At 47.7% G+C, this 25,886-nt stretch overlaps 1 protein-coding gene across 1 annotated transcript in view; it reads right to left on the bottom strand.

Moving 5' to 3' along the window:
* SLIT1 (slit guidance ligand 1) overlaps positions 1–25,886 on the bottom strand; it is a 156,392-nt gene that overhangs the window by 116,289 nt on the left and 14,217 nt on the right. The window contains exons 2-4 of the mRNA XM_019724789.3: positions 21,190–21,261; positions 18,910–18,981; positions 13,674–13,745 (exon numbers count right to left, since the gene is read on the bottom strand). Coding sequence (XP_019580348.3) covers positions 13,674–13,745; positions 18,910–18,981; positions 21,190–21,261 — 216 coding nt within the window. The remainder of the gene's footprint in view (positions 1–13,673; positions 13,746–18,909; positions 18,982–21,189; positions 21,262–25,886) is intronic.

Here is a 25,886-nt window from a genome sequence, read left to right as displayed (position 1 = left end):
ATTGTGCTGTTTTGGTTTGTTTTCTAAGAAAAGAGTACTGACTTGATCAAAAATGGTTGGTCTCTGACAGAAAATGAAAACCTCCACCTATAAGCTACCATTCTGAGATCTAGAGTGCCCCTGGCTGTGTAGGAACCGCATGGAAGCCATAAAAGTCCAAATACAAACTGTTAGATGGCTTCCTCCAAAAGCCCCCAGGTAGTAAAACTGTCCCCTTAGAGAGCTGACATGTCCTTTTGGACTCTTCAAGAAGTGGTGAGCAGAGTTCCCAAGCTGGTGAACAGGAAACGCTGGGGTCTTGGAGGGTGTGTATGCACACTGCTCATCAGGGCCCCCTCTAATGGTTGGCTGGGGACTCCCACAAGTTGGCCTGGGTGCAAAGCCTCTCACAGGTGAGTGCCCTGGGGTGGAACCAACAACAGGGTCCCAAGCGCATGCATGCGTGATGGAAACCTCTTCTTGTTTCGGGCACTCAGCCTGCAGCTCTGACTTCCGCAGAGAACAGTCTCCTCCTTTTCCTTTCTGTCCTCTCCTGAGCCCTGCGGGGCTTTCCTCTTTCCAGCCATCCTTCACCCTGGCCTCAGCCTTGGGAGCGGGAACATCTCTGGTGTTGGCTTTGGGGAGAGTGAAAGAGTGGCCCCTGTCCCCCTGCCAAGTGGGATGTCACGCCACCAGAATTTATGTACCAGCTTTCTTGTACCAGCTTTTCCCAGGTTTCCTCCCCACCCATTACTGTCCCATTAGTTGCCATGTGTTTTCCCCTAACTGTCACCAGCCCACACTGCCTCTTTGTTACCCGGCAGCTCTCTGGCCAGCCCCTCCCCAGCAAGGGGCTGAGCTTAAGCTCTGCATTGTAAAATATTTCCTCCCTTCCTCCTGTCCCCCCGCCTGCCTCCTCCAGGGCCCCAGAGCCTTTAATAAAACACACCCGCCAAAGGGCATTCTCCACTCTATTTGCCCAGCACGAGTGGGCCCCCAGTTGCCTGGCACCCCTCATCATCCGTGAACACACTTCCCCTTCTTATTGGTATTCAGTCAATACTTTCCTTTTCTGACCCTTCCCTGCTTGGCCTCCTAGATCTACCGACAGAAGGGCCTTTGTTGAAGCAGCAGAGGGTGCAAACACCAGGGGTCTGAAGACAACGCCTTGACTTCAAAGGAGAAATGAGTCATTGCTCATCAATGGGGTGGGGGGCCCAGGGAAAGCCGCTCCTCTGAGCACCTCTAGGACAAACCTCCTGTGTTTCTTTTACAGATCAGATACTATTTCCAAAGCTTTGCGTTGATTTTTATTGTTCCAAATTTGACTCCAAAATGTGGCCAGAATCCGGGGTCTGGTAAATATTTTGCTACACAGTTTGCTGGAAGCACTTTGTTGTAAAGGATGGCTTCCAACAATAGGGCTCAGCCTCGGGGCCTTCCAGGCTCCTGCCATCTGTCTGCCAGTTTCTCGTGTCTGCAAGCGGATTACCCATCCCAAACACCATTTGGACCAGATCTCTCCCCTGCTTACCAGTCCTCCGAGTGTCCCTGGTTAGACAGCTATGCATCTGAAAGCACCCAAGGCCATCAAACCCCAAGCATCCCGGGCACACAGTCCTGGCAGATACAGATTCAGCCCCTTCTTGAATTCTTCCAGCGATGACATGACAAGCAGCCAGCCCACCGCTCGGCAACTAGCTCTTGAAGAAGGCTGCCTGGTACAGAACAAAATCTACTTCCTCATACCTTCCACCCACTGTACCCACTTCTGCTTCTAAACAAACCAGCTCCCTTGTCCTCTTGATAGCCCTTCACATATATTTGAAAATTATTCTCCGAGTTCCTCTACATTTGTTTTCATCACACCAAACAGCCCCAGGCCCCTGGACAAAATCTCGTATGAAATGGTGTGTTCCTGAGGTTAGCTGCCTCCTCCAGAGCATGCTTAGCGTTCTCCCACAGCCACCCACAATAAAAACACAGATCCTGGTACCGAACACTGGTCTCTGGATGTGCTCAAATCAGCACAGACTAGAGCAGGCCAGTCCCCTCCCCTGGAGAGGATACCTTGTTTCTGTGAATTCAGCCCTAAGGCTGCATTCACTCTTTCAGCCCCCTTACCACACTCAGCTCATCCTCAGCTTGAAGTCACAAGAACTTTTCCTAATTAAGTGCTGCCAAACCACGTCTCCCACCCCCCCAGCACTTTCAAAGTCATCTTCATATTTATCTCTATTTAATTTCACCTCATTGATTCCAGCCCAGTTCAGAAAGCTCTTTTTCTCTCTTACTTCTGTCATCGTCAGTATAATGGCCATCCCTTTGCAGTTTTGTGCCACCTGCAAATCTGCCGAGCATCCCTTCTGTTTGTTCATCCACTTTATTAATAAAAATGATAGAACTGGGTCCAGAGGTATTAATGACTTGTCCAAGATGTCAAGATGGAGATGGAGCCAAATCTAGAACACAAGTTTCCTGGCTCTCAGTGCTCATTTCCATAACACTTGGCCAAAAAGCCCCAGGACCACTCAGACTGCTCTCTCTCCAGCCTTCTATCACCCCACCACCTTACTGGGCCATCCGAGAGGCCCTCATTGTAGACAGGGAAGTCTAATAACGGATAGCTTCCTGGAAGGCTGATGGGAAAACTGACCCCTGGCTGAAGATCCCAGTTTGTCCAATCATAGTGGCTTCTTGCAGCTATAGCTCTATGCTTCTCAAGGGAGCCTCTGGAGTAGCACCCCCAGCAGACCAGGCCAGACAGGGCTGGGCGGGTGAGGAGGTCCTGGGTACTCCTTCACCAAGCTGCCTGGGATACATGGAATAGAACAAGGGGGCCTACAGAGATTCTGGGGATAGCTCTGAACCTTAGAAAGAATCTATGCCGTCACTTAAAGATACCTTCACCCCTATGGATTCTTACAAACAAGTCTCACAGATCTGTCCTAGAAAGATGCATGGTCCTTTGAAGAATCTGCCAAAGATAATGGCCAGTTAAAGGGTGACCTTAGCACACATCCTTGCTCTGAGCATAACTCCAGAGAGCGACACCAAGATCACCGTGAGAACATGCCAGGAAAACAGGTCAAGGTTAGTATGAAGATTCCTAGTAATCTGAGCGATCTCAGATGACACCAGCTATCTTGTGAAGTAGTGAGCTCTCCATCACCAATGTGTTTAAGTGGAGGCTGGAGAAGATGACTTTTGTCCCATTTGAATCCAAAGAGGTTTAAGTGCCTTTTTTCGATTGTGACAGGTCCCTTGTGCTTCCAAGTAAAAAACTATCACTGGACCTCAAATAGCCAAAACAATTTTGAAAAAGACAAACAAAATTAGAGAACGCACACTTCCTGATTCCAAAACCTATTATAAAGATATAGCAATCAGAACAGTGTGGTACCAGCATAAAGACAGACAAATAGACCAATGGAATAGAATAGAAAGCCCAGAAATAAACCCTCACCTATATGGTCAAATGATCTTCAACAAGGTTGCCAAGACCAAGTAATGGTGAAAGGACAGACTCTTCAACAACTGATGCTCAGAAGACTGATATCCACATGCAAAAGAATGAAGTTGGACCCTTCTCTTACACCACATTTAAAAATGAACTCAGATCAAAGATCTAAACGTAAGACCCAAACCTATAAAACTCCTAGAAGAAAACCAGGGAAAAGCTTCATGAGACTGGACTTGGCAATGATTTCTTGGATATAACACAGGTAACAAAAGCAAAAACAGACAAATGGGACTATATCAAGCTTAAAAACCTCTGAACATCAAAGGATACAATCAACAGAATGAAAAGTCAACCTGAGGAATGGGAGAAAATATTTGTAAATCATACATCTGATAAGGGGGTAATACCCAGAATGTGTAAAGAACTCCTACAACTCAACAAAAAAAATCAAATTACCTGATTAAAAAAATTGACAAGGGACTTGAATGGGCATTTCTCCAAAAGTGTGATACAAAAGGCAAACAAGTATATGAAAAGATGCTCAATATCACTAATCATTAGAGAAATGCAAATTAAAACCACAGTGACAAGTCGCCTCACACCCATTAGGATGGATACTACAAAAATAAAATAAAAAACAAGAAAAAAATAAAATAACTAATGTTGGTAAAATGGTGCAATCACTATGGAAAACTATGATGATTCCTCAAAAAATTAAAAAATTTAAAATAGAACTAAAATATGATCTAATACTTCCACTTCTGGGGGTATATCCAAAAAAATTGAAAGCAAGTTCTAAATGAGGTATTTGTACACCCATGTTCACAGTAGCATTATACAAAATAGTCAAGAGGTGGAAGCAACCCTAGTGTCCATTAATGGATGACTAGATAAACAAAATGTGATAAACACATACAATAGAATATTATTCAACCTTCAAAAGAAAGGAAAGTCTGACACATGCTACAACATGAATGAACCTTGAAAACATTATGCTAAAAGACATAAGCCAGTCACAAAAAGACAAATAATGTATGATTCCACCTATATGAGGTACCTAAAATAGTCTGATTCATAGAAACACAGTAGAATGATGGTTACCAGTGAGAGGGAAGAATGGAAAGTTATTTGACATGTACAGAGTTTCAGATCTGCATAATGAAAACAGTCTGAAGATGTTTCACAACACACTACTGAACTGCACACTTAAAAAGGGTTAAGATGGCAAATTTTATGTTATGTTTTTAATCACAATTTTTAAAAAGCCATTACTGACAAATGTCAGGACAGCCTAAAACTGGGAAGGACCAATGGGAACTTGGGTTTCAAAGAAGCAGAACCCAGATACAGGTACATCAGCGAAAGCTGAGGAATCTTCTAGAATATCAATACTAACCTTTTGTTTACATGGGACAACCTCTGCTGCCCCTATGGACTTCTGATGCCAAGATAACTGGAAGACCCAAAGTTATAATACCTTGTGTATGTTCTAAAAAGGACTTTTGATGCTAAGAGACTCAACATTGAAGTTAATATTACATTAAGCAGAGATGGATGCCAGCCAAGAATTAATGAAGAAGGTAATGCACCGTACCCAAGTGTTCATTTCTTTAAATCTTGCACTTAAAGATCATGAATTTAAAAGTAATGAGTTATAATTCACGCTAGTATTCATGCCAAGTTAATCTAATAAAGAGCTCTACGTTATAATCAACTCCTGAGGAATGCATTCAGAGAAAGAGGATGTAAAAATTGTTCTTCCACTTATATGACATCACTATCTCATTTTCCATCTATAAAACCAAAGAAAGAAGAGACTGCATGAGCAAAACTCTCAGACAACCAGCTAAGCTGCCTGCCTCATCCAGAGTGGGCTGCAGCAAATGCAAAAGGAGATAAGAAACTGCCTCCCACAGAGAAGACTGAAGACAGGCCCTCCTCTGAGATAAGGAGACAAGGAGGCAGTCAGAAGCCTCTGCCCTCCTAGCCTGGAACATTCTGCTGAGGTGGTGAGGAAAGGGGAGCGAGAGAAGCCCACCAGCCTCGGGCAACCCATGATCACTTCTAGGACAGCAGATTGTCCTCGATGTCCCAGCAATGTGGCTGGCTGGGGCATGCCCACCCACCCCTCCATCACTTCCGGGATGATGCTTTGGATGACGATGGTATTCATAGCACCTGTACTGGGTGCACCATACAAATCACCCCTAATCCTAACAACAGACTCCTCCCCATTTTGCAGATGAAGAAATAGAGGCAGAGAAGTTAAGCAACTTGTCCAGAGTCCGATAGCTAATTAGTATCCATGATCATAGGCAAGAAACAGAGGGCTTGATGCCAAGGAGCCTAACTACAATCTGGAAGAGCTGGGAGAGCTGCCCAGGGCCGTTCTTCTTTGGCGGGCTTCTGGAGCTGGGATGGTGCGTGTGCATAACTGGCAGGGAGGGGCCAGGCCGGGCTTCTGGCCACTGAGGGTTATTATCCTCCAAAGGGAAGACACAATGTGGTAGACAGAAGAATGCGCCCAAAGATGCCCACGCCCTAATCCCTGGAACCTGTGAACATTACCTTACATGGCAAAAGGGGCTTTACAGATGTGACAACCTAAAGAATCTTGCGATGGGGAGCCCCCACGATGCTCCTCATCACCCTGTTCCCTGTTCCCCTACCAGGCTGGGTAGGGACCCAGGCTTACCTGTCCTTGTTTCCCCAGGGCCAGCGAGCATGTCTTCCTGGTAGCAGACATTGTCTCAAAGATGGCGAGAGGACAGTAAACAGTTCGTGCGTTTCGTGTGGGGCTCACCACTTCCTCCCTTCCTTCTCTGATGGCTGGGCTTGGGGTTTTGAGGGTCTGTTTCAGGTCCTACCATTAGCCTTATCTTTCTTTGCTTGTTTCTATTTTCCAAATGTTCAATAGCATAGCAAAATTATTTATATAATTTTTGAAATGGTTTGCAAGAAATCCTCACTCCCAGTCAAGTCATTCACCAGCACTCCCTCCCGCACACTCTCCTCTCTATTCAGAATCTTCTCCATGCTTACAAAGTCAGTTTGTTCCGTGGTGGTTTTTGCAATGCCTTAGGAGAGGACTGGCCCCTTTCCATTCCTTTGCGCCCCTATGAAAGATCCCCAACAGGGCACATTCTCTGGGGGTGACCCATCGATTGCTCTTCCCTCCAGGGTCCCCCAGGCCCTGGGTTCCCTCAGCTGTCCTCTGTGCTCCTGAGGCAGTTGGGGGCTGAGCCAAGGACAAGCAGGGACTGGCAGTTAGGACATTAATCCATGCTGGGCGTGTCAGCCTGCTGTGGCACAAGGGATGTCAATCTCGGGCTGGCTTTCCTCTTCTGCAGAGTCTCCCAGGCCAGCCCAGTGGGACACTTGCCTTTTTCACTCAAGCCTTGACAGCAGGCACAGATTTAATGATTGGAAATCACTTTGAGAATCCAGAGTGCTCCATAATTGCCAACTCATAATCCCCAAATTGTTCTCTATGCCGTTGTGGAAGGGGCAGCTTCTGCCCTCAGGAAGGTCTTTGCTTAATGCAGCTCTCACACCAGAACCAGGGTGGGCAGAGGCAAATGGGGTGCTGCCAGAACAGGGGTCCCCACCCAAGACTCATCAAGCATGCCGGGGAACACAGATTCTCAAAGTGTGAACCAGATAAAGAGGGGCTTGGTAATAATGCAGATTCTTGGGCTCTTTACACCTACTCACTCAGGTGCTTAGAGGATAGTGGAATGGAACTCGCATTTTAATAAACTCTCCAGCTGACTCTGGCACACTAGTTTGAGTACAAATGGTTTAGAGGTGGGTGCGTGGGTCTGGTGTCAGGGACTTGGGTTCAAGTCGCAGCTCTGATCCTATTGACTGAGCCCTCAGAAAGTTACCTGACACTAGACCCATAAGATCTAGGTATTCCTAAAAAAAGTTTTCAACAATTTCAGGTCAAATCAGTTTGGGTGATACAACACCCTACATGTCCCCTGAGGGCTTTATAATGTACATGAGAGGATTGAAGGGGTTGCAAAGTCCTCCTACAAAGAAGCTTCTTTGACGCCGCACTTCCCCAAACCTGCTAACCAAGGAAGCTTCTTTCTATCATTAATGCCAGAAACATCTCAAAGACTTATTATCTCACGAGACAAGGCTCATGAAATTCCTTTCTGGGAAGAGGAAAGTCTAAAGGATAAGGGACAGCATCTTGAGGCAGCAATTCTGGCAGGAAGGAGGCCCTGGTGGAGAGAAGGGTGGTCACAGGCGCCCCATTCCTCATGGCCGGGGCCCTCGGCTGGCTCAGTGCCGCAGATCGGCTGCCTGGAGTGGACGTGTCACAATAGGGAGGTCACCTTCCTGCTTCGGGTAATTTCCCTTGGAGGCAAGACATCCATTTTTTAACAGCTCTTCATTTCAGCAGAGAATGCCCTCTGCCTCTAATGGGGGCTGGGGACCAAGACGGGAAGGGAGGCTTTGTTCTTCTGACCAGTGCTGACAGTTTAATTAAACCCAGCTCGAAACAGGGTCGGCAGGGTCAGGCATTCTTCAACAGGGCTCCTGCAGAATATCACATCCTCGCCTCTCCAGCCACCAGGGCCCTGTTAATGAGTTATCCTGGTCCTTCCAGCAGGGATATAAATAAGGGGAAATAAATGCCCTGGGCTGCCCTTAGTCACCCACCCCCACCCCTTCTAGGCTCAGCACAGACACAAAAGCTTCATCTTGTCAGGACGCATATTGGTTTCAAGACTAAAAAGAAGCCCAGAGAAACTGGGTTTCCAGATGCTGCTCTGGGTGAGGAAAGGAAGGCAGTCAGCAGGAAGAGGGATCCAACCTGGGAGGACAGAGACATGCAGGCTGACACTCACTGTGCCCCACACCTGAACAGGGTAAAGACGGGGTTTTGCTGCTGTAAGACAAGCAGCCAGGTTCAAACATGTCCGAACCCTGTGGGCATCCACAAAACAACATCTTCACATCCTCAGGTGGGAAGGCGAACCCCAAATCCAGATAACCTCCCACCAGGGTATAACCACTGCCCCGTAGGGGACCCAGGTCCAGCCAGTCAAGCCTCTGTCCCCTCCTCCCACTCCAGCCAGCTGGTAGGTCAGAGGATGGCAAACAGCTCTCAAAGAGCACTCCTCAAAGATCTCTCAAACTGTAGCCCACCTCCTAGACACTGCCGCACCAGTCTCTCTCGCACAGCTGTCACCCCAAGTGTTCTCAGCACCTAGAACAGTGCCTGACCCATAGGAGGCTCGCAGTAACTGCTGGATGAATGGATGGGTGGTAGGTGGTAGGCAGACAGAAGGTGAGGCAGGGTTGGATGTGGGGAGAGGAATGGAGGTGGGAAGATGGGTGTGGGGTGGGGGGAGAGTTGGGGGTACCAGCAGGTATACGGGTGGGGTGGTAGATGGGCAAGGGCAGGGTGAATTGGTGGGGAGATGGATGAGTGAGGGGTTGGTGGGTAAATGAGTGGAAGAGTGAATGGGCAGGCTGATGGACAGGTAGGGGATGGGAGGATGTGGGGGCGGAGATGGAGGATGGAGGGATAGGTGGATTGATTGGTGGGTTGGTAGATGGGTACATGGGAGCACAGAGGAGGGGGAGGCTGGATGGGTGGTGGGTAGATGATAGGTAAGGCGATGGGGATGAGGGAGTAGACAGATGGGTAGATGAGTGGGTAGAGGTTGCAGAAGGTGGATGGATGGTAAGTAGGAGGTGGATGGATGCTATGAAAAGATGAGCTTTAGCCGCAGACAGACCAGGATTCAAATTTGGCTCAGCCCCTTGGGTATGTCAAACTCTCTGGGCTTGGCAGACTTTTTGTCAACTTCCTAAACCTGTGCAATGGTTGTCCCAAGCCACGCTTCAGCTGCTGCCTGCTTGCCAGCCAGCCTCCCTCCACCCTCCTCAGGTGCTTCCACAGGTACACCTAAGACTCTCACAGGGAAAAAAAAAAAATCCTATTGGCGGAGGTCCCTGCAAAGTAAGGGGATGGTTCTGAGTTAAGAGAAGTGAGGCTGAATCACCACAGGGGGTAGAGGCACCAACACTGCCAGTGGACAAATGCTCAGAGCAGGAGTGTGGGGTCAACTTGGGGGCTGTGGCACCACCTCTTCAAGCCAGGTTTGCTGCCCTCTGAAGCAATTCCCACACGGATTCACCTAACATTTCCTGTGAGCACCTGCCACATGTCACGAAGTTTACACCTGACGTGAGAGCAGGACACATAACCCCCACAACAGCCTGTGAGACAGACATTATCTTTATCAGATAGAAGAGCAAACGGGGCTCGAAGGGGGTAAAGGAGGAACTCCAATATCACACATCTAGCATTCAGTTTAGCTCAGACTACAGACGCTTTCCATGGCTTGTAAAAACTGGGAGGTCTCCTACCATAAAAATAATACATGCTTCTTATAGAATAGCTGGAAAAATAGAAAAGAAAAAGCCGCCCAGAGACAACCCTTATTGGCATTTCGCAGTTATTTTCTGTGCATTATTTAGAGTGATTTATTTGGTGATCATATTGTCTTTACAGTTTTGCATACAGGCTATTGATATCACCAACATTTGTCTGCATTAATTTGTCTTTCATAAAAGCCACTTTTGATGATTATATAAATATTCCATCAAGTGAATATACCATAATTTACTTAACTATTCTCCCAAGGTTAGACACATGGGTTGTTTCTATATTCTTTTCAATATTCGATATTTCAATATAGAAATATATATTTCAATATTCTAAATAATGCTGCAAGGAACATGTTTGTGCTCATGTTTCATTATTTCCCAGGATAGATCCCAAACATGAGATTTCTAGGTCAAGGTTCCTTATGGACATTTGAAGGCCTGGGGTCTTACTCCAACCCTATCACTAAACTCCTCTGTGGTCCAAGGCAAATCATCTCTCTGAGCCACAGGTCCCACATAAGAAAAGAAATGGACAGACTCACCCAACACCAGGGGAAATATTAACCAGTTACAAGACTTTACCGGGAGCTACACAGACAAAAGCAACTAAAATGTGGAGCACCCCACCTGACATATTTTGTGACCACACCTTACCCTACACATTTGGTCTCTCACAAACTCATTTTCATGCTGAATTAGCATAACTAGCCTCTGCAGAAAAGTCCATGATTAGCTCCAGATGGAAAGGATTAGTAATAGATCCCTCAAAGCAGAGGGAAGGTCAACAGGTGACAGACCAGAAAGGCCAGGCACTGTCTTCCCTCTTACCCCACCTCCCAGGGAAATGTGGGTTCCCTTAGGAACCTCAAGCTCCTGGAGAAGGGGTAGGCTGTCCGTACTCTGACACAAGCAGGTAATCCCACAAACCTCTAACACAGCTCATGGGCCCCAGGGTGCTCTCCTAACCTAAGGTGGCCAGGCCGATTCTTTCCCCAGAAACTTGGAGTTGAACTCGAGACACTGTGGCGTTCTGAGCAACGGGGTCACAGGAAGTAGGAAGGGAGTCAGCACCGTGGCCAACCAAAGTCATGGTCAAACTGCGATGTTGCCCATGAGCCCAGGACACTGGTTTGCGGGGAAGAGTGGAGCAATAAGGTAGATATTCAGAAAGACCTAGGAACATCTCTCAAACTTACCCCCTGCCCCAGCTGTACCTCACTTCCTGTCCTGGGGAGCCCGTGAGTCTGCTGGATGTGCCTTCATGGTCACCCCACCCCACCCTTACCATCACCAGCCTTCAAGGGGTTCTGTTTCTGGAACCAAGAGCACCCGAGTGCTCCGCTGCCAGACCAACTGGGAGAGTTAACAGAGATGTTTCAGAATGCCAGATGCGCAGGTCCGTAGAATGGGGGCAGACGTGGGGCAAAGAGGAATGCTAAAGAAGCTGTGGTATATATACATATACCATACAATGGAGTATTATTCATGAGAAAGAAGGAAAGCCTGCTGTTTGTGACAACATGGATGGACATTGAGGGCATTGTAAGGGAAATAAGCCAAACAGAGAAAGACAAATACTGCAGGGTATCACTTATATGTGGAATCTTAAGGGTTAGGGGCTAGGGGAAACAGAGAGGTTGGTAAAAGGGAACAAACTTTCAGCTATAAGATGAATAAGGTCTGAGGATCTAATGCATAACACGATGGTTGATAACACTGTATTGTAGAATTAAAGTTTGCTAAGACAGTAAAATTTAAATGGTCTCGGAAAAAAAAAAAAAGAGAAACGTGAAGTGATGGATGTGTTAATTAACCAGATGGGGGATTCCTTCACAAAGTATACATATATCAAATCACGACAAAGTACATTTTAAATAGCATAGAATTTTATCTATCAATTATACCTTAACAAAGCTAACATTTTAAATAAATAAAATGAAATAAATGAGGAAGGTCAAAGCAGATGGCCAGAGTTTGGCAACTGTCACTACGCACATGCTCTGAACGCTGGGTGATGGAAGGCAGTGGATCGGTATGGCTGAGGGAAAGGGAACCCGTGCAGACAGATAACACCGGGAGAGTGAGGGCCACAGCTTTAAAGGCTAAGAGGGCTTAGGAGAAGGAAAAAGGAAAGCACAGAAGGAGACCAAGGGAAGTGCCGTTTGGGATGATTATGTGCAGAGAAGCAGAGCTGTGATAACCACGGCAAGAGCCAGCTGAGAGAAGGATGAGGGAGAACACAGGAGCGACTGGGGACAAGTCAGGGAAGACCAGCTGCCTGCATGTGACTGGTGGCAGCATGGACCTCTGGGGCCAGCATGAGGACCACAGATGAAGGAGCTGTCAGGGTGGACGCATCTGCTGGGAAGGGTCTTATGCCTTCAGCAGTCAAGTAAAGAAAAGCACCCACTGTGTGCACCTGGCCCCAGGTTACAGGTGAACCAAAGGAAAAGACCCAGCTCCAGCCCAAGGGTAGCAAAGACCAGCAGAAGGGATCACCACTGAAGGGCACTATGGAGAGACCTCCAGGCCAGGAGGAGGAAGAAACAGGAAGTGACCTTTGAACACACTAAAAATGAGACCTTTGAACACACTAAAAATGAGAGTTCCATCTTAAAGACAACTACTGGAAGGCAGGATCAGTCACACATTCTGTAGCTGCCTGGAGATTATTGGGCTTATGAAGAGGTCTGGAATCATGACAAAGGTGGAAAGAACTGACCCCTCAGCACTCAGGTATCCCCAGGGTGCCATCTCTCACCCAGCCCCTACCCCTCAGGCTTACCTGCATCACTTACTGCTTCTTCCCCCATCAAGGTACTGTCCTATAAGCTTCTTCAAGGAAGAACTGGCAGCCCCAGCATCTCACACAGTACTTGGCTGGACACACAGTGGTTTTTCAGGTTGTTAATAACAACAACTAAGAGGGCTTAAAAACCTCCCAACTCAAAATTCAAAAACCTGATGACTCGCCGAAACTCTAACAAGAGGATATGATTGTTTCAGCTACTTACAGAAAGCAAAGCTAGGAAAAACATAATTATTAGAAAGCAGTCAGTGTTCAAAATTAAGAAAATGTTTCTAACATGCAGATCTGTCCAATAATGGAATTGCTTGCCAGGGAGGTGGTGAACTCCTCGTCACTAGAGGCAGCGAAACAAAGACTGCAGGACCATTTGCTAAGGAGCTGCAGAAGAGAATTCGTAGATAATCTCTAAGGTCTTGTCCAACCCAAGATCTCACAGAATGAATTATGCAGTAGAACAGTTATAGGCACATTTGGGAAATCATGAAGCAGCAGAATTAGCCACTACCCTTAAAACTTGAAAGAAGTATATTTACAGCAACTAAAAATATGACACTACACTGCAGTTAAGAAGCTTACAGACCTCGTTACCCCAAGCTGAAAATAGAAATAGGTCCAAGAAGGGCTTGGTTGAATGAATGAAACTTCGACCCAAGGCAGGTTACCCAAAGCAGAAGGCAGGGAGAGCTGCATATGACTGGTCCTCCCTGTAAAGTTGCGCCTCATGGTGGATCAGTGTACCCACCCCCAGAATATCCTTGCACCCACACTGTCAGACAGCACACGGAACTGGATGCACTGTGGATTCCGTCAAGTGCTTGCCATGGAGAAATACTCCCACACAGCATCTTCCTACAGGAAGGGCCTGGCCTGTGCGACCCTGAGCAATGCCTGCCAGGTGAGGACCATGGGGGTCACGGTCACAGGAAAGTCCAGACCCCACTGACCAAACACCACGCCTCCCACAGAGTGAGGAACAAGAGCACTTTCTGGCCACGGAGTATCACTCACAGCCTCGAGAGAGCCTGGTTATTCTGGAACAGCAGTTCTGGTAACACGTGCAGCTGGTTCCGGTTCAGTCGTCTACAACAGAGAAGAGAGGGAGAGTTGGACATTGCCAGGAAATCCAAAGGACTTTTCAGAAAGCACTGGATTCAGTCATAGGGCCCAGGGTTCAAATCCTCACAGGGTCACTGAGTCACCCCAGGGAAAGCACCTTCTCTGGGCCTCAGTTTCTTCCTTTATAAAGTGGGAACTCTACCATCCAACACTTGGGCAGAATATCTGTGAGAGCCCCTCAGCAAGGACCTGACATGTAGTGGGGCAGTCACTAAATAGATCTTTCCTCCCTTATTTCCTCCCATACTCGTCATCGCTTTACATTTGCAAGACTCTTTCTAGTTGATAAGGCACTGATTCAAATAATACCTAAGTTTGTGAATTGGATATCTGACTACATTTGAAATGTGAGCTATATCCTAATGGGATAGAACCAGCCATGGGTTCTGATTCTTTATTACTTTTATCCACATTTGGCTCCGTGGCAACTTATCTCTTATTGCTTGCTCTAGGTCTTTTTTCAAAATGAAAATAGCTTTATTGATTTTTTCATTATTTATGAAAATGCATGCCTAATTTTTTTTAAGCCTCACATAATAGAAGAAAAAGTATGTGGCCACCTGCATTTTTCTGACTCAATTTGTGGGTGTCTTTCCATGCCAAACAATAAAGAACAACTCCTTTGTTTTTAGGGACTGAGCAGTACGTTCATCATTTTTAATTCCTCTCTTGGTGAACAGACAACTTTTCAGTATTATAAATACAGGCAGGAATGGGAATTCTGGTTCTGGAATGTGGCCTGATGAGAAGACATAGTGCAGAAAGAACCGGAACTTGTCCTAAGAAGTTTAACCAGACTCACCTTGCCACTTTACGCAACTAATTTTTTTTTTCCAATTACAGTTGACATTCAATATTATATTAGTTGCAGGTGTACAGCATAGTAAGTAGACATTTATATAACTTACCAAGTGATAATCCCAATAAGTTTAGTACCCACCTAACACCGCACGTAGTTATTACAATATTATCGACGATATTCCCTATGCTGTACTTTACATCCCTGGGACTATTAGGCAACTAATCCTCTGACACTGGAGTGTAGGACTCCAGGCCATCAGAGTGTGTGACACCTATAGACTACGGAACTTGGTACTCACACTGTGGTCCATTGGACCCCCTGCAGGGGCATCAACTGCGAATTGGTGAGAGCTGTAACACCTCAGGCTCTCCCCTAGACCTGTGGAATCAGAATCTACATTTCAACAAGATCCCCAAGTGGTCTGTGTGTTCATCAAGGTTGGAGAAGTCCTGCTGTAAAATGCAGCCCCTGCTCTCTGGTCTACACAGCACAGTTTGAGTTTCACACAACCATCTCCCGTAACAGTTCTAAACAACGATACACCAAGTTCGCAAAAGCTTTCTTTTGCTGGGAGGGAGGAAAAAACGTAATTCTATGTAACCAGCAGTCACTGTGATTACCTCGTAGGAGGTCACCCTTCATCTGCTATGTGAGAAAGGTACCATTTCCCAGCAACATACAGACAATTAGAACTGAAACTTTAGACCAGCCGGAAGAAGTGTACTCTATAGGGGCCAACCCCTAGGGAAACACATCACTGCCTTGGAAAAAAAGGGACCAGCAGCAGAATCCTTAAAGCAACAGGAGTAGATATCAAATGGCTCCAAGTTCCTTAACCTCATACAATAAATTAATACTGTATTTACACTGCCTGGTAATCATTGTTTTTTGTTTTGTCTCCCCCAAGACTTTCTCATTTGTCCAGCTTCAATTTCCGAAAAACACTTAAGAAGAAAAGGGAGTCAATAACTAGTTTAAAGTAGAAAAATCAAAGGAGGGACTCAGCCTGGTGAGGAGCCTGTATACAAGCAGCTAAGAATAACAATAGCAGTGGTTACCAGTCCTTAGTAGCCCTCACTATGTGCCAGGCACTGAGACAAATGTTTATAAGCATTACCTCACCATCGGAGGGAATGCAGAAAAAAAAAGGTGGGTTTCTTTCTCTTGAGTAAGACAAGGCCTTATATTCATGCACATACCGTCCCATCTCTTTCTTGTAACAACCCCTTGGTTGTTACAGAAGGTTTCAACACCACCAACCATCTCACCACATAGCTTGGCTCTTAATAGGTGCTCAGGATATATTGGTTGACTCTGTTGAGTTGTGTATTTGATAGCTGAGGGGACTAGGATATCCAGAGGGGAGTGATTCACCCAAGTCACCTCTGAGGGGTAGAGGTGGGGTTCTGAAGCCTGCCTTCCCCCTGCTCCCCATCCTGACTGCCTCCACGTTACACACTGACCCCCACTCAACCAGCTGAGGATGACTGAGCACTCCAGCCCCTCCCAACATCAGACACACTGAGGCCCATGGCACACCGATCCTCGCAGCAGACAGGACTGCAAGCTCCTGCTCTGCACTCAAGTTTCTCACTGCTTACAAGAACCAGTTATGTCTGTTGCCAAACCTGTTTAGCCGGAGGTACTTATAATTATAATGATAGGATTTAATTAACTGTTACATAAATGAACAAAATACCAGTGTGAAAAGAGTCCTCTCTATGAAAACGAGCTGAATGCTTTAGAAAGAGTCAATAAAAGGAAAGCTGCTAATTAAAGGGCTGTTGGATTACGTAAAGACTGGGGGGCAGGAGGGTCATAAAAGAAATTCAGAATTCTCCACCCAGATTGCTTCCAAGGGCCTTTTAAAAATCTCACTCCACTGTAAAGAAACCAAAACCAAAAATCATAAGCAAACGATAAGTGTGTGGTTTAGGCAAGAAAAACAATACAGAACTCCAATTAGCATCTCATAATAAAAAGAAAGACCTCGGCAAAAAAAAAAAAAAAGTGGGGAAGGAGAGAGAGGGTCGATACATGCACATTTATGTGTTTTAATTTAAAATGAAATGTTTAGAGTATGTGTGGTGTTTATGACTCCCCACATTATCCAACTTTTATGATGAACCGATCCACCACGGCTCCAACAACTTAAAGGAGAGGGTCCTGGCCATCCTTAGCAAGCACTGAAAGCCCCCAGGGACAGAGCAGTCACAAGGAAGGAACTAGAAAGGAACAGAAGGGACAAGTTCTGTGGTTATAAGTCATGCCTCACAAAGGGGGGCCCTGCCTAGCCTTGGGTGGCAGCAGCAGGCGTGATGAGGGCCACTGAGTCATGTCTGGACCCCTGCCCACCATTTCTCCTCCTTGAGGGCAGGGCAGCACCGGAGTTGAAGCCGGAATGAGTTAGGTCCAAATCATAGCCAGGTCATGACCGTGTGTTTTTTTGTTTTGTTGTGTTTTCTTTTAAGATTTTATTGGGGAAGGAGAACAGGACTGTATTGGGGAACAGTGTGTACTTCCAGGCCATTTTTTCCAAGTCAAGTTGTTGTCCTTTCAATCTTAGTTGTGGAGGGTTCTGTTCAGCTTCAAGTTGTTGTTCTTTCAGTCTTAGTTGTAGAGGGCGCAGCTCAGCTCCAGATCCAGTTGTGGTTGTTAGTTGCAGGGGGCGGAGCCCACCATCCCTTGCGGGACTTGAGGAATTCAACTGGCAACCTTGTGGTTGAGAGCCCACTGGTCCATGTGGGAATCGAACCGTCAGCGTTCGCAGTTAGGAGCATGGAGCTCCAACCGCCTGAGCCACCAGCACTGGGCCAGCCCCATGAGTGTGTGTTTTGTTCTGACCTTTTAAAGAAAACAAACACAGGCCTAAACATCTGTTTAGCTATGGACTCCTTATCGCTCTGTTTTAGGCCTGGCTGAGGAAGGCCAAAGAAAGATCGCCTTGGTTTTCCTCCAGGCTGCGGGAAGGCAATGACACAACCATATCCTTTCCCTTTTAGTTAATACCTTATTTTCTTTGATACAAAAGAGAAAAGTGAGGTGTTAGGACATAGTCATTAAGAGCTCAGGCTTTGGAGGCAGAATGGTCCAGATTCTAATCCCCTCTCCTGCATGTGATCACTTAATAATCACTTAATAAGGCAAGTGCCTTAACTTCTGTGTACCTTTGTTTCTCACCTGTAAAGTACCACTGACCTAGTGGTGTTTCAAGGATTAAATGAGATATTGGGGTGGGGGGAGGGAGAGCTTATCTTGGTGCCTGGCATAGAGCGAAGCAATCAGTAGTGGCTATAAGTAGAATTATAAACTCATTGTAAGAAAATCCATTAAAAAAAAATAAAAGCACAAAGAATAAAATTAAAGTTACCTGTTATCCCACCACTCAATGCAACGAGAGCTAATATTCTCAATTAGTTTCTTCCGCCTCTATTCTGTACACATATAAGTTGATTTTATTTACATAAATGTCACTTCTTGCCTTTTCCACTTAACATTTTGTTGTGAGTCCATTCCCATGGCCTTAATTATTCTTCCGAAGTGATTTTGTATCTTATGTCTCCACCAGAATGGCTCATTCCTAATTTTTTATTGTATTTTATTATATTTTTTATGGGTAATGAGTATACTGATATATAAATTTTTAACCATGTCTCCAATTATTTCTGGTTCATAGGACAAGAACTTCAGGATTCTTGACACCTACAGCCAAACCACTTGGCAGAAAAATGAGATTGGTGACCACCCTGAATGTGAGAGCCCATTCCCCACCTCACCTATACCATGTGCCCTTTTTTTCCCTCATTATTGCCAATCTGAGATGCAAAAATTGACGGAGACCCATTTTCAATCACAAAAGCCCTGTAAGGAACAAACCATGCAAATCAGAGACATCCCCACCTTCTGGTTTCTGTGCTGTGGCCCTGAGCACCCAAGACACGGCCCCTTAGAGGGCCCCTGGGGCTTCCCTGACGGTCCCCTGGGCAACCAATGCTTCCTTAAGGCCCCACAAATCAATGAACGGTGGTTATGCCTGGGCTATGAGATTATAGGAAGAAATCTCACTTCCTCTGTTCTGTGTGGATTTTATGCCATAATATATTTTCAGGGAAAAACCACAAAGACAGCTGCATTTAGAAATGTGGGGTGAGGACACGCTCCAGCTTTCTCTATGCCATGATCTCATGCTGCTGCTGCTGCTGCCGCAGCCCCTGTGGACGTGCAGTCCTGTCCCTGAGCACCCCTCCTTGCCGCTAGTTCCGTGCTGCATGTGTCCCCTCAGGCCAGCCCCTCTGCCTTCCTGAGACTCCATCCATGGATACTTACAGCCGCTCCAGCTCCTTCATGTCATCAAAAGCCCCGCGTTCCACCACTCCAATCTGGTTCTCCATCAGCTGCCTGGGGAAGCAGAGACACAAGGACAGCTTCGGGATATTGGACAAGGACCCCTAGAAACAGCTGGCACGAGGGAGTGAAACAGGCGCAGTGCCCGCCATGCATGCAGACTTGAGTCCTGGCCTGAGTCAACAAATTCATTCACCACTTTGCAAATTCTCAACAGGGGCTCCTCAGCACGCCCAGCCCTAACAGCAAGATTCTCTTCCAGCCCCGTGCTCATTCCTCTGAAGCCACCTGCATGGCAGAAGGCCACAGGGCATCAGAGCACCAGGTTATCACTCCAAAGGCATGCTCGGGGAAGCCCAGACCCAGGCAGCAGGCAGCCGGCAGCCGGCAGCAAGGGCTGGCTCTGGGCTGCTGGTGCACGTGCCCTCCTTTGGCCCAGAGGGCGTGTTTCCAAGGAGCAGAGCAAGGAGGATGGGCTAGTGGCGGCGGGTGGTGGGGAGGGCAGCCTGTGCCAACTGGGCAAAGCCCACACATGCAACAAACATATTCTGCAGTTGGCAGATGACACCCCCTCCACCTGCACTTCACTCCACCTGGCCCAATCTGCTGCCAGCTGAACCACCTGGCTTCATGGGACTCTGCACCTCCTCACTGCTCAAATGCAGTGAAACCCTGAGTTTCCAGCTGCTGGGCAGCAGTTTTCACCAACAGATCACCTATTGCATGGTCATTTTTGAAATTGTCAAGCATGTTTTTCTCCCTGCATTTTCCCCACTCCACTCTCAGGCAGGTGGCATACGTGCTCCCACATGAACCTCAGAGGAGGTTTGGGACAGGGCAGGGGGCAGAAGCTGCCACCACACACTTCTTTTCCTTCACTTTGTTTCCCAAAACCTACGCTATTGAGGAGCTCCCACTGGAGACCTGGGAGGAGAAGAGGGGACATGCCAAGAGGGAGAGAGGGCTTTCTTAGGCTCAGAAGAGATTCCTGGAGCCTGGGACAGGGTCAGAGGTCAGTGGGTTCTAGAGCAGCAGAGACCCCTTCCCAGCCATTCGTAGCTCTGACCCTTGAAAGGATCAGCCACAAGGTCCCAATTCCTCCAAAGCTGCAAAGCCAGTAGTTCTGAAAGAACTGAGGCCCCAGGACCTTTGCACTACCCAGGAGTGGGGATTGAAGGACCCTATGATTGTCTGATGTTGAATGCATCAGAATACATGAATGTCAGGCTGCCCTCGGCATCCCGACATCAGCAGAGAAGGAGATAAAGGGATGAACACCCTCCCCTCACTCCTCACCCCTGCCCAGCCTGACAAAGGAGATGCTGCAAATGGCTTCTTTGCTGGCTAGTGGCCAAGCCCAATAGGGCCAGGCCCACCACCTTCAATATCTGCCAGTGTCAGGCACCCAAGAGGGAAGCCACCTCTGTCCTCAACTGCTCCCACTCACCTGCTCTCTACAGTCAGGCATAGCCCCTGGCTGGGGAGTCTTATGGGGCACAGGTTGAAAAAACTATGGAGACTATTACAGACTGAATTGTGTACCCCTCAAAATTCATGTTGAAAACTTAACCCCCAATGTGACTGTATTTGGAGATAGGGCCTTGAGGGGAGCAATTAAGTTTAAATGAGGTCATAAGGGTGGCGCCCTAATCTGATAGGACTGGTGTCTTGATAAGAAGAGATACTAGCGATCTCTTTCTGAGGCCACACAGAGGAAAGGCCACATAAGGACACAGCAGGAAGGTGGCCAGGAAGGGATGCCTTGCTACAAACCAACCCCGATGGCACCTTGATCTTAGACTTTTAGCCTCCAGAACTGTGAGAAAATAAATTTCTGTTGCTTAAGCCACCCAGTCTGTGGTATTTTGTTACAGCTGCCTAAGCAAACTAAGACAGAGACCTAAAGATTCTTCAGGGTCACTAGGTCTTCCCTCAGCCCAGGAGACAGCTGGTAGACAAGACAGTCCCATCTGCCCAGCACACATCCTGCCAGGCAGCGAACACTGGTAACTATGCCTTGCCCAATTTTTCAGCCATGCTGAAAGTGACTGCTCTGGGTTGGGACTCACCATCATCCTCCTCATGCACCTCAGGGTGTCCCAAGACTGACTCCACAGGGAGGGCCCCAGTGGCCTACAGGTCTACAGGCCTACAACCCTACAACCCACAGCCAGGGATCTGTCTGGGACCCACAAGGCCATTGCTGAGAGTGGGGGCAGGAGGAAGGCTATGAACTGGGCGGGGGCAGCACCCCATACTCACAGCACCCGCAGCTGCTTGAGCCCTGCAAAGTCGTTCTTATGAATCCGAGTGATGTTGTTGCCATTAAGTTCCCTGGTGGAGAAAAGGAGAGAGGACATGGTGAGATGTGCAGGCTGGGCCTCCAGGCCAGGGACTCAGCTCCAGGCTCCGTCTCCACCTGGCTCAAACCTGTCATCTGACCAACAGGTCTGGGTGCTTCCCAGCCAAACCCCAGGTCCCCCAAACCTGCGTGGAGGCCCAACAAGCTGCGGCCTCTTTGCAGCAGATGTCCAAGCAGCAGGAACGCACAGGGCATGGCTCATTGCTACAAGTACTACAAAACCCAACATGTGGTTTGGGCCCTGAATGAACTCAGTCTCGTTGGAGAAGAGACAGTCACACAGGAAAAACTTCAGAAACAAGCCAATTAGAGGCTATTCGGGTAGAATCCTTGCTGAGCCTCAGTTTCCTCATCTACAAAATGGGGATAATAACTGTGTGTACCTCATAGGATTCAAATGAAACATAAACAAGTAAAGAGCATGGCCTGCGTTTGGAAAGGGCCCCTTTGGGGACACCAGTGCTATTGTCTGGTGGCACTGGTCCTACAAGCTGTCCATATTCTGAACAGGAGACAGCAGGGTGAGCCGTGACATTTATGAGGACTCAGGAAGTGGGGCTCAAGCTGAGGCCTAAAGGACAAGGCAGATCTGCTCAGTAAGAAGCAGAGCAGACAGACATTCCAGGGAAGGAGCACACCGGAGTATCTGGGGGATGGGGGAGGACACAGGCGAGAGTAGGGGTGAGCTGGGGGAAGCAGGGTTGGTGGGTCCAATCACAGAGGGCCTGAGAAAGCAAGCAGAGGACAGACAGGAAGCCAGTGAGGCCTCCAAACCTGACCCCACTTTATAAGCTATCTGGCCCCAATTCCCACCCAGCCTCCCAGGGAAGCTCACTAGGCTTTGTGAGGCCACTCCCCTTCACAGGGAGCCAGCAGAGCCTCAGAAAGGCAGGCCCCTCCAGGAGGCAGACACTCCACTCCCCAGAAAGTTCTTCCACTGAGTCACACACAGCAGAATCTCACTGGGACCTGGCTCCAAACCCCACTGTCAACTCCGCCTCTAACCTGTCTCCCTGTGGCAGCACAGCCACTGTGCTTCCTCCTCTTTCTCTCCACTGTCAGTCACCCACACACTTGGCAACAACCCCTAACTCTCTCTCTCTCTCTCTCTCTCTCTCTCTCTCTCTCTCTCTCTCTCTCTCACACACACACACACACACCACGTTCACCTGCAACCCAGTCTCCTCACTTACCAAATCCAAGCTACATTGAAAAACAGCAAGTTCCCTTTCCTAAAAGTGTTTATGAAGTGTGTTTGGCCTGGATGATGTTCTAGAATTGCATCCACGAACAACATGTTAGTTTGTACACACTCCGGAAACGGGGCTTTGCGCACATCCTCACCCCAGGCTGGAAAGCAGTTACTGGGCCCATCTTACAGATGAGGGCAGAGTAGCTCCAAGAAGTTAGGTGCCTTCCTGAGGTCACCAGCTGGTGCATGACAGAGCAGGGACCTGGCCTGCAGCCGTCTCATCCCAGGGCCTGGGCTTCTTCTATCAAGCCTAGCTGCCTCCCCAAGTTGACAGGCCAATAATTCATTCAACTCATCACTCTCTCTGCCCTTCTCCTGCCCCTGGCTCCTGATCCTTAGGAGCAGCTGGAAAAACTCATTCCCTGTTCCGCATCTCCTTTCTAACAGGATCTCTGAAGAGGCTTGAGGCTTCTCCAAGGTAACGAGGCCATTGGTGATGAGCTCCAGACTGAGCCACTTTCCACCCTAAATGCTGAGAGGACAGCTTCTCCCTGCGAGACAGGCTCTTTCCAATGTAAAGGTCTTTGTTTCATGGAACCAAATGTTCTTCCCTGAAACAGCCACCTCTGAACCTCACTTGTGTTGCTCCCCAGGCTGCTCCTTCCGCAATGTAATGGGGGTCGTCTTACTGAAACTTTCATCCCCAAAACCATAGGAATTTTTGGTTGTTTTAATTTTTTGATTACAAACATATGTCTGCATTGATTCTAAGAGCAAAACGTTCAACTTAAATGGGCATCGACAGAGCAATGCTTAGTTGACTTTCAGCACATTCGTGAAACCGAATACTATGCAGCCATTTTAAATGGTACAGATCCGTTTGTATCGACAAGGAAAGCCATCTGTGATATAGCATGTGGGAAAGGGGCTCCAAGACGCCTGTGTTCTATGAGCCCGCTTACGTACAAACTCACACGCACAGTGACACAGGTGTATGCGCAGAATGAGCTTGCTGGAGACGGTCTGCCAGATAATGCCTGTCGCTGTCGTGTGGTGGGACTGCAGCTGGCTTCAGTTTCTTTTTCAAACTTGCCCTCATTGTTTGAAGTTTTTAAAAAGACATCTATATTTGTATAAATCAATGTTAATATTCAAGTTATTGCATTTAAAGATAAGAGTAATATATGCACATTATTGAATTGTGTCCATTTCCTGGAGACTCAAGGTAAAAATTAAAATCACACATAAACTCCTGACCAAGGAGGGACCCGCGTTAACATTCTGGAGTATTTTCTCCCATGCCTGTTTCCTCTGGATAATTCAAAAAATATGTATTGAAGACTTACTATTTGCAAAGCATTCTGCAGGGTTCTGAAGATACGAGGATGCATGAGACCTAAATGGTGTGCACTTCTACTACGTATTTTTTCCCCACTTATGGTGTTGACTGGCCATGAAGTGTCCCTTCATCTGGATAGAGCAAGTTCCTCAGGTGTTCCCAGGTTCCCTGTTACTGGGACACCTGGGCTGTCTTGATATTGCTTGATAAACAATACTGCATAAAGCTTGGTGGGCACCTGGGAGAAATACATTCCTAGACATAGAATTACTCAATCAAAAGACATGAAAAAGGGGTGGTTGGTTCGTTCAGTAGGTTTGAGCGTGGTGCTAGTAACACCAAGGTTGCCAGTTCAATTCCCACATGGGCCACTATGAGCTGTGCCCTCCTTAAAAAAAATAAAAGTCATGAAAAAGCTGATGAATTTTACAATCATTGGCTCATTCCTTCTCATGGCAACCATATATATATATATATTTTTTTTTTTTTTCTTTTTTTAAGATTTTATTGGGGAAGGGGAACAGGACTTTATTGGAGAACAGTGTGTACTTCCAGGCCTTTTTTCCAAGTCAAGTTGTTGTCCTTTCACTCTTAGTTGTGGAGGACACAGCTCAGCTCCAGGTCCAGTTGCCGTTTTCTAATTGCAGGGGGCACAGCCCACCATCCCTTGCAGGAGTCGAACCGGCAACCTTGTGGTTGAGAGGACGCATTGCAACCAACTGAGCCATCTGGGAGCTCAGCGGCAGCTCAGCTCAAGGTGCCGTGTTCAATCTTAATTGCAGGGAGCAGAGCCCACCATCCCTTGCGGGACTCGAGGAATTGAACTGGCAACCTTGTGGTTGAGAGCCCACTGGCCCATGTGGGAATCGAACCGGCAGCCTTCGGAGTTAGGAGCACGGAGCTCTAACCGCCTGAGCCACCGGGCCGGCCCAGCAACCATATTTTATAAGGCACTTGACTCCAATAATTATTCATTTCACAGATGGCAAAATTGAGGCAAAGACGAGCACAAAGACTTCTCTGAACAAGGCACAACCCAACATGGAGCTCAGGAAACTCTGAGGATGGGTTTGCAGGGGCGAAAGCTCCCAGGGACTTCTGATGACATTTCACATTTACATGCCTCTCTTCTTATCCTTTTGCACCAGGCTCCACTGTGCAGACTCCAGGATGCATTCCTTCGCCCACCAGCAGTTGATTCCAACCCTTCCTCCTCACTTCCTGTACCCCATTCTACCCCACTTGAGAAAAGACATGGGACAGGCAGGCAGAAGAGGACAATGGGCAGACAGCAGAGCAAATACAGCCTCTCTCAGGAGGCCCTGCTGGTGGCTTTTGGGCAAGAATGTCCATGGAAGCCCAAGTCCCCCAGCTTCCCCCCATCAGCCTTGCTCTCTAACCCCAGAGCTGAGTGCCTCCTCTCAAGGGAGAGCCCTCCCGAAGGCAGCCTGCGAGACAGAGGCAGCTCTCATTAGGCTCCCAGGTCTGAGGGCTGCTGCTTAAGGAGGCATTATCACCACTTAGGCTGAGAAAATGAGCTCCACTGTGTAGCCTGCTCTCTCCCCCTCAGCAGGGCGGCCCGCCAGGATCGAGTTTCCGATCTGGGCCAGCCACCTCCCCTGGAACCCTCAGCAGAGGCAAGGAGTGAGGCAAGGAGGTCGTTTTTCTCCAGCGGCTGATTCCTCCAACAGGTGGTCCTTGAGTGTTGCCATGGCTCCCCAGGAAGCCGCCTGGGGAAAATGGAAGAAGTTGCTGCAACCTTAAGACCTTTGCAGCCAGGTGGGGTGGGCCCTCTGAGGCAGTTCTTTCTCAGGAAGAAGCCCAGATCCAGAGCTACCCTGGGCTCTTGCTGCCAGAGCTCACTCACATCCACCACTTCTGGTTGGCAGCTGCCGTGTGTAGGCTCTGAGCCTAACTAACACCTAACTAACTAACATGCTGCATCTCATTTCACCCTCACAGTTACCTAGGAGGTGAGTCATGTTCTCTCCATCTTGCCGATGAGTAAACTAAGGCACAGATTGGTGACTCTATTTGTCCAACGCCACACAGCTAATAAGCAGAGG

The sequence above is a fragment of the Rhinolophus sinicus genome, chromosome 15 (genome assembly GCF_057876585.1).
Source record: "Rhinolophus sinicus isolate RSI-liver-muscle chromosome 15, RSI-T2T, whole genome shotgun sequence".
Lineage (NCBI taxonomy): Eukaryota > Metazoa > Chordata > Mammalia > Chiroptera > Rhinolophidae > Rhinolophus > Rhinolophus sinicus.
Note: the sequence above shows the minus strand (reverse complement) of the source record. Positions and strands in the feature narration are given on the sequence as shown.